This window comes from Nesoenas mayeri (genome assembly GCF_963082525.1).
Source record: "Nesoenas mayeri genome assembly, chromosome: 20".
In the NCBI taxonomy this organism is placed as follows: Eukaryota; Metazoa; Chordata; class Aves; order Columbiformes; family Columbidae; genus Nesoenas; species Nesoenas mayeri.
The window spans coordinates 2,071,226-2,086,135 of NC_137569.1; the positions used below are offsets into that span (position 1 = coordinate 2,071,226).

General features: G+C 41.2%; 1 protein-coding gene across 2 annotated transcripts in view; it reads left to right on the forward strand.

The window, feature by feature from the left end:
* Positions 1-14,910, forward strand: part of BCAS3 (BCAS3 microtubule associated cell migration factor) — a 282,873-nt gene that overhangs the window by 1,230 nt on the left and 266,733 nt on the right. For both annotated transcript variants that reach the window (XM_080357114.1, XM_080357115.1), the window contains exons 2-6: positions 343-430; positions 2,811-2,865; positions 3,074-3,149; positions 3,921-4,027; positions 10,737-10,818. In XM_080357114.1, the coding sequence (XP_080213240.1) occupies positions 360-430; positions 2,811-2,865; positions 3,074-3,149; positions 3,921-4,027; positions 10,737-10,818 (391 nt within the window). In that variant the 5' untranslated portion in view covers positions 343-359. The remainder of the gene's footprint in view (positions 1-342; positions 431-2,810; positions 2,866-3,073; positions 3,150-3,920; positions 4,028-10,736; positions 10,819-14,910) is intronic.

Sequence of the window (14,910 nt, forward strand, 5' to 3'; positions counted from 1 at the left end):
ATAGTGGCCTTATCTAACAGTGATGTTAACTGTGCACCTGTACCACTATCACTGATGTACAGTTTGAGGAAAATCTTCCCATTTATCATCAAGGTCTGTGCTTTCTCTTTGCTTCCACATACATTGCAGGGGCTGTAGTGATTGAGATACTGAAAAGTTGAGTTTTGGTCTTTTGGGGTTTTTCTTTGAAGGTGCTGTAAAGGTACATAGAGCCTTACAGATTTGTACAAGTTAAGCATCTTTCTTCAAGACGTTTCTATCATCCTGAAGGATATGTCAAGGACTAGTGTAATAAATAATCCTGACACGAATTATTATTTAAAAGAAATGTCTTTCTTACAGGTATCTGCACAGAAGCAATGGCGACAGAATCTCCTCGCCGCCCTAGTCGATGTACCGGAGGGGTGGTGGTTCGCCCCCAAGCTGTCACGTAAGCACATTTTAGAAGAATAGCCCTTGTTGGCTGTGCTTGTTATTTTCTTGGAGAAGAACCAATTTTCTTTACCACCTGCGAGGGCTTGTGTTGACACTACAGTTTTGTTGCACTAAGTATCTTCCAATAAAACAAAGTAAACAGATGTTGCATTCCTGTCTCCTAGGACTGTGCAAGTCAAACCGCTTCCCTAAATGGGGGATTTTTTGCTTATACACCAAAACCTTCCAAGTTGTAAATTTTAAAGATGCGTTGCAATGTCCTGTTGTTTGTCTGCGCAATCTTGTTGCGGTACAAACGCTACACCAGCTGTAGATTGATGATTGCAGACTTCTTCCTTAGCTAGAAGGAAGTTCTGTTTAATAATACCTTGTCACAGGGGTGGATGTGTTAAAACATGTCAGCCTGTCATTAGAGTCTTTCAGTAAATACAATTCTGGAGTTTAACTTTTCTTGTCTTCAGAGAATAAAACCAAGAACAAAGCAAGAATCTCCCTCTCCCCACTCACAGCACATAAGAGACCGTTTCTGTGCTTGGCCATCCTTATTTTCATTGCGTTCATGTGAAAATACTTTAGTGGTAAAACAGCCTAGTAAGGCAGTCTAGAAGGCTTATGATCTTGTGTCTCTTAAAGGATTTTTGTAGCAGTTTTTTTTTCTGGGGATGTTTATACTGCTGAACTGTTGCTGCAAAATGACACTGGAGCAAAATGTTCCCTTGTACTATCAGTTTCAGGGGCTATTAGTTTGTGGCTGGAGATAGCTGTGTATTTCGACAGCAAGATTCACTTTGTTTTTACTAGGGAGCACAAGAAACGGGTCATTGTGACACAAAAAGTTGTGTTGGAGGTTTGTCTTGCAGGCATATGGTAGAATAACCATTCTTTTTTACACTGCAGAATTCCTAATCAAATGCACTTCTGATTGTAATGACTTTGTCTTCAAAATATGCTTTAAAAGTATAATAATAGAAATGCTTATGTGAAGCTCCTAGATTCCTACGGAAGGAAGTTTTTCGTTTTGGGTGGGTTTTGTTGTTTATGAGCATTTTAAAGGTCTCTTCTTGGAATATTTTTCAACTTGAGGAGAGATGTAGAGTTGGTACGCTGAATAAAGCATTTCCCAAACCTCAGCTTTGAGATGTACTTGAGGGGGAAGAGAAAAGTCCTGGTTGATGAGCTGAGGAATGAAGGCAGGATGACTCTGGCTGGTAGGCATTCACGTGAGAACTTCAAACACCGTCTTTAATACCGTACCTGCAGTGAGTGTTACTGCTGGGTAATGAAGGGCTTTGAAGGGACACACAGACATTTTTGGTGACCTACATAAATCAAAGTGAATCAGTGCTGGAAACCACGGCTCGCTTATAAGGCTTCAGCTTAAAGCAGTAAGACAAACGGTGATGCTGTAATCCTTGCATCGCTGAGCAAAATCTGGTTTTGTTGTGAGTTTGAATGAGCTTTCTAAAGTTTGAAACTTTGGTTTAGATTTGTTGTTGTTTTCAGAGAGGAATCAAGGGTTTACCTGACCCAGGTGTTGCAGCATTGACTCGCAGTATCTTCTGCATTGCTAGGCAGAGTATTTAATTCTTAATGCTTAAACAGTCCGAGTTCTATTAAAAGAATCTCACACAACATGGTTTAAGAAAGCACGAAGAAAACTTGTGGACGTTTGGACATCAAGAGTCTGGATTTCCTTGTGTATGATTTGTGTTTGTTGCTGTTGGAAATATGGAGTTAAAACAAGAAAAATTACTACCAATATAAAAAGTAATGAAGATTGTTCCTGTTGCCAGCGTGTTTCAGTATTACTAATTACAGAAAAAAAATCAACCTTTCTGCATAGTTTCAACACCGTCTGTCTGATATAGTCAACCCACATTGTAGGTTGCTCAGGAGTTACACAAGAGACTCCCCACTCATACAGGGCTGAGCTAATAAAAGCGTTGGTTTAAATCTACCAGAACAAATGTATCTTGCACTATATACAGTTCTAAATCAGTGCTCCTAAGGAACTTCCAAGAAGGAATAAGCTTCCCAAGCTATAGAATGTTATCTGGGAGTAGCTCTCCTTACTGCTCTTAGTTGGGGTTTTGTTCCAGCTCCTGCCCCCAAGTGCTGCACACACATTGTTGCACATGGAGCAGCTGAGGTTTGACCATTTCCTTGCCCCACAGTGAGAGCTCACGTCCTCGTCTTCATGTCGTAATAGCCAAATCGAGGAGAAAAAACCCCTGAAGAATATTTCCAAATGCCTGTAGTACTTCAGTCGGCCACTCTGATGTGGAGAATGGGGTTTCTTTATAGTTACATTTTATGCTTTTCCCCATAGCTGTTATTTTATAAACAGAAGTTAAAATTCTCCTTCTTTTCTCCAGGGAACAGTCATATATGGAAAGCGTCGTCACGTTTCTTCAGGATGTTGTGCCACAGGTATGTGTAGATCTTTAAAACTGTTTTTCTGGTGTACAAAGCAGTTGAAGTGTGCGTCAGGTGTACCAAAATATTGAAAAAGAAAAGCCAAATTTTTTGGGTTTTGATTGTGAATCTTGAGACGTTGCTTTTAGAAGTGGTGTACAATGGCTAAAGGTAAAGCTTGCATTAAACTTTTCGATTTCAACCCTTTCTGCTTTTTCTCCAGGCCTACAGTGGTACCCCACCAGCAGAAGAAAAGGAGAAGATCATTTGGGTCAGATTTGAAAATGCAGATCTAAATGGTACGGCTTCATTTGCTCTCACTTATTTTTGATTTTCTGGGTCTATGTACAATAATTTCAGTTTATCAATACACATTAGGTCCAAAATTAGGTCCGAATTAGGTCTTTCATTTCCCTGTTCTAGACAGACTAAATTCTAAGTGAATAACTGCACTTTTTCTACAGTTTTTGACCACCCCCCTTCCAATCCACCCCAGGTACCATTGGCACTCTTGGCCACAAGGGCCCAGTGCTGGCTCATGGTCACCCTGCTGTCCCCAGGACCCCCAGGTCCCTTTCCCCTAGGCTGCTCTCTAATAGGTCATTCCCCAACTGATACTGGAACCTGGGGTTATTCCTACCCAGATACAAGACTCTACACTTGCCCTTGTTGTATTTCCCTGTCTAGAGCTCCATGGTGGAGGCTCATTCTGGCCTCAGATGAAGTAAAAGCAACCATAGCCAGAACTGTGATGGGAAATTTTCAGCCTTTCCAAGAGGTTCATAGGGAAGATTGTATGTTTTCCAGCTGTTGAAATGGCACAGAGGCTGGCAGGTCATAAATTCACAGCCATTAGAACTAGAAAAGACCCATCAACCTCTCCAGGGCATTATGTCCAGCTTTAGGCCACTTAAGGTGTGTTTGCTTGTGGCTTTTTTTCCATCATATATTTATTTTTAAAAAATCTCAGGCATTCCCTCTGAGTTCTCTTGTACATCTGGTATAACTGACACCAGCCATAACTGCTCCTAACCTGTTCATAATGGCTTTGATATTTAAACTCAATTTAGATACGTCAAGGAACATGGAGTTTCATGAAATACACAGCACTGGGAACGAACCCCCGTTACTGCTGATGATCGGATACAGCGATGGAATGCAAGTCTGGAGCATACCTGTAAGTACAGAGAGCGCGTCTGTGCCGGAGGCTTTTTTCTTTGTAATGTTCCGTTATTACTTTAATATTGTATTTTTTGCTGTTGAAGTGGAAGGAGCCAACATTCACCATCAATGTCATATGGTTTGTATATAATATGCTTATTTTAAGATTAATACTGAGCATAGATCAAACACTTGAATTCATGTACCTTCAGATTTGAAGGCTCTTTACAAATTATTTCTGTTAAGTACGCTTTTGGATTTGAGTTGGGAGTGATGTTTGACATTAAGGAATAGTTTGTATCCAAAGGACAGAAATCTTTTTAGCCTACAGAAAGGAATAAGGGTTGGAAAATAGGAAAAGAATTTGTTTGTACCAAGAATGCAAGTATGCCAGTATTAATAGCATTTTACAATCACATGTTTGTCATGTACATGATTTGCAATTTTAATTTTACTAAAGTCTGTGTGTGCATATGGGTTTGATTTCACGCTGTCATACACATACCCTGCAGTTTGTGTTTCGGAGTGGTTTATGAGCACATGGTCTTAATTTGGGGAATTTCCCCCAAATTTCTTGAAACTACAGAATAAGGTTTAATACAGAAGGTCATAAAATTCCTAACTTAAAAAAAAAAAAATGCTCATAACATCTTGTCCTTCAAAATAACGTAGAGAGGATCAAGTTCTTCCCATTGGTAAAATACATTGTTTTGGTTTTTTTACAAATATGTATATATTTTTTTATGACTTTTTGGTTAGCTATGTGGGACATGTTTATATACCAGTAACTTGGTATAACATAATATAATGTCAATTTGTACACCAAAAGTGAGGTTAAATGGCGTTGCAGTGCGGTGTGGGGGAGCTGGCTGTTCCCCTCTTGGTTGCTTCTTGTTAGCTGGAGATGGAGGAGGAAAAAAACTGCTGAGCTTTTACATTTGAAGGAGAGTTTAACAGAAATGGCGTAAGACCCAGCGTACTTCACTAAATTTCATTGGTTAGTAACTTTTTACTAACATTTAGGACCTTTAAATAAAATGCAGGTACATTCTAACCAAAATAAAGGAAATTTTGTCTGCTTGTATGTCATGAAAACTGGCTAATTCTAATTTTCATGGCTTTATTTTTAGTGCAGCCAAACCTATCTTTGGATCGTGGGGGTGGTTTTTAAGCTGCCTTACACTAGAACGACTTTGAATACTAAGAACGCGATCATAGTGTACGATTAGTTTTGTACACTGTCGTGAAGCCTGATCAGTTTGATATTTGTGTACGAATCGGATTATTCAAATGGTTCAGAACGGCTTTGTTCTTCAGAATGTATTACAGAAAACAAACATTAGGTGTCACTAAGATCCTGAGCTAAGAGAGGAGACACAACTGCAGCACCGGGAGTTGTAGCGCAAGTCGATCAATCACTTAAGACACTGTGAGTAGTCACAGAGGCTTGAGTTAAAGAATTCTGATAAACCAGCTTTCTTTATCCTGCTGGAGTGTCCTTATCCAAATGAATGTGTGTGTTTGGTATGGAAGGGGAGTGTGTTGGGCCTTGTCCTGGCCACTGGGTGGGAGCAGGTTTGTGTTTAGCACAGATTGTTTTACTTTCCTCCGTGTGTAATGTGCCCGTGTGCTGTGGCAAGGTGAGAATTCTTTGTCCCTCATAAGTGAGTTTTTGTGTCTGGCTGACAGAACGTCTGTCGGAGCGACCCGTATCGGTGCCCGTGGGAAACTCCCGCTCAGGTGGGATCTTATGTGTAGAAGGAAAACAAGAACGGAAGAGTCGTCTCAGTTCTTTGGGATGTGAAGAGATGACCTGGGTGTAACCTGCTCTGCATTGACTCCTGCCCCATGGCACACTGCACTGAACATGAAATAATTGGATGGAGATTCCTAATAAACGACAAGTGTGCTCACTGGTATTGTCAGGCAGGTAGTATAAGGGAGTTTATCTGCGTTTCCTAGAGGGAAAGAGGGGTTTTCCTCGGGTTTGTAGCTGTTTCATATTCTTTTTCTTTCCCCTCTTCTCGCATCTGAATAAGCCGCAAGTTGGGCCATGAAGTGCCTGATGTTACTTATTTTTCAACATGTCCTTTGGTATTATATGAACCTTTCTTGTTGATGTTGCAGAGCTGTAATTAAAGCAACATCATTCCAGTTATTGGGGAAAGAACCCGATTTTCGTAGTTTAAAACCTTTCCATCTGACAAAGCAACAGCGTGACATTTATGTGCAAACCCACTCAGTAAGGCCATTATCTGCAGCATTGTGCTTTTTTTTTTTGGGTGTTTTTTTTTTCATTCATACGATTGAACCTCAGTTCAGCACTTAATAAAGTAACGTGTTGCAGGCAGCCGGGTTTGCGTCTGAGTGATTATGAAGTGTTTATGACAGGTCCTGAGCTGACACCCTCCGTAATGGTGTTTCACTGCCTCCCGAACACCTTTGCGGCCGCCTCCAGGAGCGTGTCCCTCTGCACTCTGAGTGCTTGCCCATTAACATCTCCTTGGAGGAAGATCTTTGACTACACAAGTGTGACTTGCAAATGGGAGATAGCATTAGTGCTGAGAGGCTGTTTGGACTGCTGGGCGCTGGAGTCACGGCCGGGCTTTGGAAAATCTGTGTTGCCTAAGAAGCGGAAGGTGTCCGTCCAAACGGCTTTGCTTTTGATCTTTGTTTGGAAATGGGGGTGGGAAGGTTAAAAGTGGTCTTAAAATATGGCTCTCTAAGTGGAGAGAAATCTGGGAATATACAAAAGTATGATGAGGAGTTCCTATTTGATAATTGTGCAGCATAGCTTTGTGTTTTATTTGGAATTTGTTTTTTTTTACCCGTTGCTCCCGGTTTCGTGTTTCAATTACAATTGGAACTGATTTCTGCCTAATGTGGTTTCCAAGTATCTGCTGTAGATGTTCCTGTTCAAGGAAATGCATGTTGGCTGGCTTTGTGGCAGATAATTTTTAATCATTGGATGCTGGAAGCTTCAGAAGTAGAAAAATCATCTTAATTTAATGGTTCATACTACAATTAAAAAAGGATGATCAAGCTCGAGCTGAAAAAATTAGTAACTACTAAAGAGAACTTTTAATGACAAATGCAGATGTATATTTAGTGAAAAATACTTCAAGGCCGTGGTATAAGGCCACTGGCACAGATTGCAGGGAGGTGTCAGCCGTGCGGTGGTGACTGTGCCGTGGGGAATCTGCAGTGCACAGGACTCGTTGAACACCGATGGCATCGCACGCTGCCAGCCCTTAAATCTCTTTAGATGCTGCTGTCAATAATACTGTGATTTTTTTTAAAAGCAGTTAAAACTGCAGTTGTACAGCAGATGGTGTGTTTTGGTTTTGCCCTCATTAAGTGACTGCAGAACTGTTGGAAGTTGGTTTTCGTTTGGTTGGGTTTTAATTTGTATCCTACCTTACAGCAGTGGAAAAAAAGCATGTGCAACGAAACCAAAAACCATTCCTAGGCTTTCGTTGTTTTCTAAATTCAGTTCATGTTGTCAGAATTGTACCTGCTAGGTGCAGTTTCATACTGAATTCAGGCACTAGAGGAGATGTCTGGGACGTTCTTTGAGCATCTAAAATCTTTAGATGATTACAGAGATCTGTTTTGATGGAAAAGCATGCTGGTTGAATTTCTACACCCAAATGACACAACATGTCCTTTTACTTACACTCCTTTCCTCACTCAGTAGCAAGATGACTGGCAATAACCTTCAACCCAGCGTAGTTATATCAGTGTTCTATGGTGGTATCTGTCAGTTGCTTTTTGTCATATTATAACATATTATGATCTATATCATATTTAAAACATATCAGAATATTTAAAAGACCCGCCTGGTTTCTTCCTTGTGTTCTCTGATAGTTTATTTTAATAAACAGGCAGTTTTGCTTTTGAAGAGTTGCACAGTAGTTTAAGCACTGAGTTTTGAACTTTGTTTCAGTTTGGTGTACATTTGACTTTTTTTTCTTTTCACCATGTGAAAACCATTTTCTATGGTCGGAAACTATTAGTTATCCCCAGTGTGAACAAAACTTCCTTTGTTCTGTCCTTCTTAATGGCTGCAAACTGGTGTGCTCCAAACAATAAAACTCTGTCATCAAAAATTAACCAGTGCTCCAGATTCCTGGGCTGTCATATTTTAAGCAGTAGCTCAAGACGTCTGAGTGGAGAAGCGAGTTCTTCCTTGTTCAGTCTGTCATTGATGGGAGCGATGAAGACTTGGTCGGGCCGGGTTCTGCGTCTTCTTTGCTCGCAGCTTCCATGTAGGTCTGGGCTTTGTGGTTTGATACCAGGCGCTGGGAAACGCTGAAATGTTCTATCAGACCAGCTTGGAGCCGTCATTTTGGATTCACTCTTCCACGGAATGAGTACCTGAAACTGCTTTTATAGCTTAATATTCCATTCTTGAAACCTGTTTGGAAATAGCCTTGGCTTTTGGAATGAGAAAGAAAAACTTTGAAGAGCTTTGAGAGCTGCCACAGGGACTCGCTACTTGGCTGGATCCAATCCAGCATGGCAGCCGCAGCCACGGTCCTTCACAGGTACTTTTTGAAGAATTTAGAGCTCTGTTTTCAGTTGGTGAAGTCTATTTATGTTTTGTCTGTGCTTCTGAGACTGTGCAGCTCAAGGGGCTGGTAATGGGATGCGGAGCCTTTTGCCCCGTCCCTGCCAGCCCCACATCTCACCCGCGATGGAGTCGGGCACCATCCAGCGCTGGGGCTGCGCTTCAACCTTGGTCCTTCTCCCACTTCGCTTCCTGGTGGAATAAATGTCCCATTCCCAGGAAAACTTGGCTGTGTCAGGAGTGCGATAGGGCCAGGACTGCTGGGAAGATCAGACTATATAACCTCTCTGCCCTGAACACGGTGCTTTTGGCCAAAACCGATACACATGCCCTCAGCAATGGTAATAGAGTTTTATATTTTACATAGATCAATGAAGAGTGTTAGCATCAACCGCAGTTAATTCAGAATTTTAGAAGACTGCAAATAAGAGAAGCTTCTGGTGGCAGTGTTTAAGAAAAGTTAATTATATATCAGGGAAGAACTTCAACTCTCAAGTCCTGATGCATTTTTGAATGCTAGCAAACCAGAGGAATGAGCAAGCTCTGAAATTATTCATGGCATACAACGAACTCCAATGCCCTCTGTTTTCCTACTTCCATGGAACAGTTAAGGACATAGAACTTAAAAATCCCTTAAGAAAACAGTTATTTTATGGAGCTATGATAGGTCGAGTATTGCTGGTTTAATCTCATCCATATTTTCGTGTCATGTCCAGGTTTTTTTTGTAGGATGTTGTTGCAGTAGGTTGGAGTTAGTGCTGATGTGCTGGCGTAGTTCAAAAGCAGGAGGAGGTGACTGAGTTGGGTTGGATTATTCGGTGTGAATCACTTCTTCCATACTTTTGTTATACCGGTTCCTTTCCCTCTTGTTTTCGTTCAGAGCCATTGCTGTGCTTACACATGTGAAACAGCATTTTCCCGATTTGGGGGAAAAAATCTTTAATTGCCAATAATAACATTTCCAAAGCCTTGTATTTTTCTTCTTCTTGATTTCCTCCTTTCCCTTTTCATAGGGCTGCTGTGTTCCAAGGGATAGAAAACATGTTGCTGTCTTCATCTTTTTTTTCGTCTTTTTACTACTCTCTTTAATTTTTCTCGTTTTCTGCCTGCCTGCACTCTGCTTTCCTCTAATTTGCCTTTTCTGGATGCAGTTGGTATCTATGTGCTGGTTTTTTTTCTCTGCACTGTCTTCCAAACTCATAATCTGTAAAGAACAATCAGCAAACCTTCCCTGAGTTGATTTTGGATCATCATTCTTTTGTCCTGAGTAGAATCTGGTGAGCAAGCTCCTCCGAGCAGGGGCCTGGTGGCCTATAATAGATGCCCACAATAGTATCACCCTTGCCAGCCTGCCCTTTAACTTTCACCCATAGGCTCTCAACTCGCTCCTCATCTGTGCCTGTGTAGTGTGAACGTTATTCTGGGTGTAATATGGAAAAGCGTTGGTCCTCTACATTCTGTGTTTGCTTACTGACAGGCTACTTCTGCAATAAATGGTCTTTTCCAAATAATCTTTTGAAAGACTTGTGCTTCACTGGGGTAGGTTTGATTCTGCCAACATTATCTAATGCATCGCTAATAAATTGAAGGCTCGGAGTTAAGATTGGAAGTAAGCGAAGAGTCTCAAGTACTGTACTTATGACTTCTTGGTCAACCAGTAGTAGTTTTTTCCTTCTCCCCTTCAGATCCCACATCAGAAAGTTAACGTCAACAACTATAAAGTGACATTTCAGAAAAAAGGACTGGGATTTATAGCTCATTGATTCACAAGAACCTTGTTCTAAATTGTGTTCACTTCTGATACCATAACCTGCTTGTTTGGCAAAACTTTATGCCGACGTGGTGGCTGTGGGCTTAGTCTCATTGCATCTCTTTTCAGTTGTTGGTTCTTTGGAAATGAGCTTCATAATGCAGATAGTGCAAGTATCTCGTGTATCACACGTTTCTTTGTTGCTGTAATTTGTGTTGTTCAAGACTTCTGTGATATAGAGAAATTCAGAGAATTTGCAGATGGTTGGTTCAAATGGCAAGGTCTTACCGACTTGTTTTCTTACCTCCCTTTTGTACGATGTCTGTCTACCTACTAAATATATATATATTTTTATAAGCACGTATACGTTTTACATGGTATGTTCACAATCCATGTGCTTTGCAGATCAGTGGTGAAGCTCAGGAGCTCTTTTCTGTCCGCCATGGTCCAGTTCGAGCTGCACGGATTTTACCAGCTCCACAAATCAGTAAGTATATATTTATATGTTTCATAATTAAGCATATTCTTTTTTCTGATGGTAAAATGCTTTTTTAATCTAGTAAGCTAGACTGCTTATGAACTCCTTCAAGCAGTTACACTCTGTCTCTAAGTTGCATATATTTAGCATCTGACAATGATAGTTGTTACATTAGAAAACTCTTCAAATTAGCTCATATTAAATTAAGTCAAACCTCTTAAAAACATGTTTTGGTCTCTTTTTGCATGGCCTGGTTTAAATAAATCTTTGATTAAAAGTACATGAATGTATCATTGACCAGTATCTGGAATCAGATAAAAGTAAAGCTGTAATAAGAGCCTTAGATAACTAACACATGAGCTTTAATGATTCTGAACAAAATAAAAGGAATTTGTAAAGGAGAAGCTGATTACCATCAGTAAGCTCAAACACTATTTTACTGTAAAGCTGTAAAAAGGGAATTATTGAAAATAGGACTCTCTTAGTGGATGGATTTGGCACGTTCCTAGAAATAGATCTTAGTTTGTGATAAGAAGCTCATTCCCAGGTGTGAAAGGAAAGCTCATGGTTTTAACTTGGTGACTTCGCAGTAGCAGAACTTAATAGTTCGTCAACTATTTTGTTAAAATACTCTCGTCCTTTGATGTCAGATCCTCTGCTGCATCACGTGCTTCCCAGCATAATAAAGCCTTGTTTCCAATGAGTTATTTCATACAGGCTTATTTCACGTGGGCTTATTGCACAGCAGACCCCCTCAGGTCTGGTTTAGCGGGTTAGAAGCGGTGCTGGTGTCAGGAGCGCGGGGCGGTACCTGGCGCTGCCAGCTCGGATCCGGTGAGCTTTGTTAGGCCGGGCTCAGTGCCACGGCCAGAGCGGCCAAACGGCTCCTGGAAGCGCTCTGACCTGGCAGCTGTGCTGCAGGCCGGGCCAGGGTTTTGTCTGAGCTCACAACCCAGCCAAGACCTGACCCGGCCCAGCGCTGCAGCGCTTTGATGTCTCCGTGTCCATGGCATGGTCAGTCTGCAGCCTGGATAACGTGGCCATAAAGAACTGAGTGCTTTCTGTAAATAACACTGAAAAATGTAGATGTTAACTTCTCTCTGCTCCCCAGATCTCAACAATGCCCTCAGACACGTGATATGAATTTTGGGGTTGCCCTTTACAGGGACGGGAGTTGGACTCGATCAACTCAATCAGAGATACTGTTTTTAAAGCCACTATGAACCAAGGGGACATCGTGGATGAAGCGTTGGAAACTAGAATTATATTAACATGAACAGCTAAAATTAAATAGGACACAGAATAGTTTTACATTTTAAAATCTTAAGCTGGTAAAGGTTTAAATTTCGCAGCAGATTTCTCTCTGTACTCTGCTGCTTACATCTGCGATGTTGGTAAAATAAAATGGGAACCTCAAGAGCTGACTCAGCTGTACGTGCAGGTATACTTAAAAGAACTGTAATATTGAGGTGGCTTTCTAAAGGGAGGCAGATGTGAGTTTTGTACAGATTCAACCACTTGGGTGGCTTAGTGGTTTTAAGTCCCTGAAGGCCAAAATAATTGCATAGGAGGTATGGCAGAGGAACGAGCTGCACGAGCCGTCGCAGCCGGTAGCTGCGTTTGGGCGGCTGGAAGTGGGTCATGCAGGTGTGCGTTTAAGTGTTGGTGTTTTGTGACTGTTTCGTGGGTTGTTATGTTATAATGAATGTTAATGTATGTGGCTTATAGAAATTACAGGACAGAATTCTCAAGCGTAGCAAGTAAGCCTTTTATAAATATCACAGGGAAGAATTCTGAAGCACAGCATTTTAAAAAAATCATTTATTTGAAGCTCTGTGGACTGACCTCTGTGCCATCGCTGCAGTTCCAGCCACATCACGTCCATACTTTAGACTATTAAACCTTAAACTTTCAGCATATTAGACTGATTTATCGGGAGTGGGCTGAAGAGCCAGTAGATGCGGAATTCAGCTGGAGTTGGGGGGGTTCTGGAGTGATAACTGTTGTGGGATGTAAGAAACGGGTGTGATGATGCAGGTACTGAAGGAGGACTTGGAAACTTGAAATATCAGGGTGATGCTGGGGGTTGAGACAGAATAACGTGGTGCTCATGGTCTAGAACACTAAATCCTAAGGGAGCGCCTGGAGTTCTGGGATCAGAATGGCAGTCGCAGCACCATTGATCAGGAATGATATCGGGTGGTGCACCTAGAGCCGATCTGTGCGGAAACGGAGCGATTGATGCTACCCTGAAGCTGGGGGAAGAATTCACACCCTGGTTTTGGGACCGATTCGAGTCTCTTCACTTCTGTTTCAGGTGGCACGCAGGCTTTTTTGCATTGGTGTTCAGTAAGAAAGCAGACACAAATGGTAGCGATAATGAAATGTTAAGAGGGATTTATTCTCCACCCACCCAAAAGGAAGCAGCAAAACAGGCTGAAAACCATATGCAGTGACTGTGCGACGTGGGGCAGGACCATGCAACAGGATTTTCAAGTAACAGATAGAACTGAGAGGGGTTTAGCTGAGTGGGAGCTGCACTGCGGTATTAAATGGCTGTGATCAAACTTGAGCAGTGGAAATACAAACCAGAAAAACAGACTCCATCGTGCATATACGCTATTGCTGAATAGGTCAGAATTTGGCCTTTATACAGTGTATTTCTTCCTCGAGGGAAATGAGTGTATTTTTCCCAAGTCTGAATAGTTTTTGGGTTCTTGTGGGTGTTCCTCATAAAGGTGTGTGGCTGCTGCCACTGTTCCTTTGATTATTGTATGGATTATTTGATTGAGAGGCCTCGGCAGGCCTGGAGTCACCTGTGTGCGGTTCCAGCAGGACGGGACATAAGCGGCTTTGAGCTTATGTGTGGATAACCTTTTGACTTCATCAAGTTCTATATGTTGATTTGGATGACATTTCATTTAGCCACAGTTTTAAGTACACTAACTGGAGTTAGTGCGTTTTGGTTTTTTTAAAGCATATATCATTTAGCTAAATTGAGTTGTAGATAAGGTGGTGCCTTGTCAGTGGGAAGGACAGTTTTCATTACTTTAATTGTGTGATTTGTCAGGATTTTCAGCTTTTTATAAATGCTGTAGTGTTATATGACAGAATTAAAAGGATTTAGAATAAAAGGAGTTTAAGAAGAAGACTTTGCAACAGGATTTCAATACTTTTTGTATTTGAGGGATTTAGCTGGCTGTTTTTCATTTCAATCATCCCACTGCATTTGGTTAAACACTGTGTGCGGAGCAGGTGTGCGCACGTCAGCGTATCGCACATGCGAATAAACACCATTTTACAAATAAAAATTAATCCATCATAACTTGGAAGATTAAATCCCACCGCGGAACTAGAAAGGGCTGCTGACTCCATTAAGCATTGCGGAGAACGACACATGTCGCTTTTTGCAATCTCGTAAATGGGACCGCTATTAACCTGATTTAATGCCCTGCAGAGTCCTCAAAATAATGAGTCTTTTCTGCAGTATTAATATTTACATTCTGAAAGTGCATGTTTGAAGTATTTTTTATTTAAATGAGATGCTCAGCCATTACAGGCTGAAATCAGAAGTTTAAGCACCTATTGTACAAATGTTATTGTAGGTATTAAAAACTGGTGTTTCTTTGGATTTTGTGGAGTTGTCTCCCTGTTCTCCCCTCCACTTTTCTTCCCCTTGCTCCCCCTTCCTTGTCATTAAACTTAGACCTTAAAGAGACATATGAATTCGTGTCTAATATATCCCAGTAAAAAAGAAGGGGGGGTGGAAAGTATAGTAAAATGCTTAAGGTAAAATCCTGGCTCCACTTAAATCAATGTCAGAGCTCCTGGTAGTCAGCGTTTCGCCCTTAGTGCTGAGAGACCGGCTAAGTGAGCAGAAACAAATGGAGTTCATCTGTTACTTGTCCTGCAGAAAACAAATCGGTTGCCAGATTCTTAAGAAGACTATATGTTTCATTTATCAATTTACAGGTCAGTACATACAGTACAGGTATGACTCACAAAAGCCCTTGAAATAATAGGAATAAAAGGAAAATACGTTTGGCTGTTTTGGGTTACTTGTAAAGCTATTGTTGACGGTGAAGTTATTGATGTGACCCA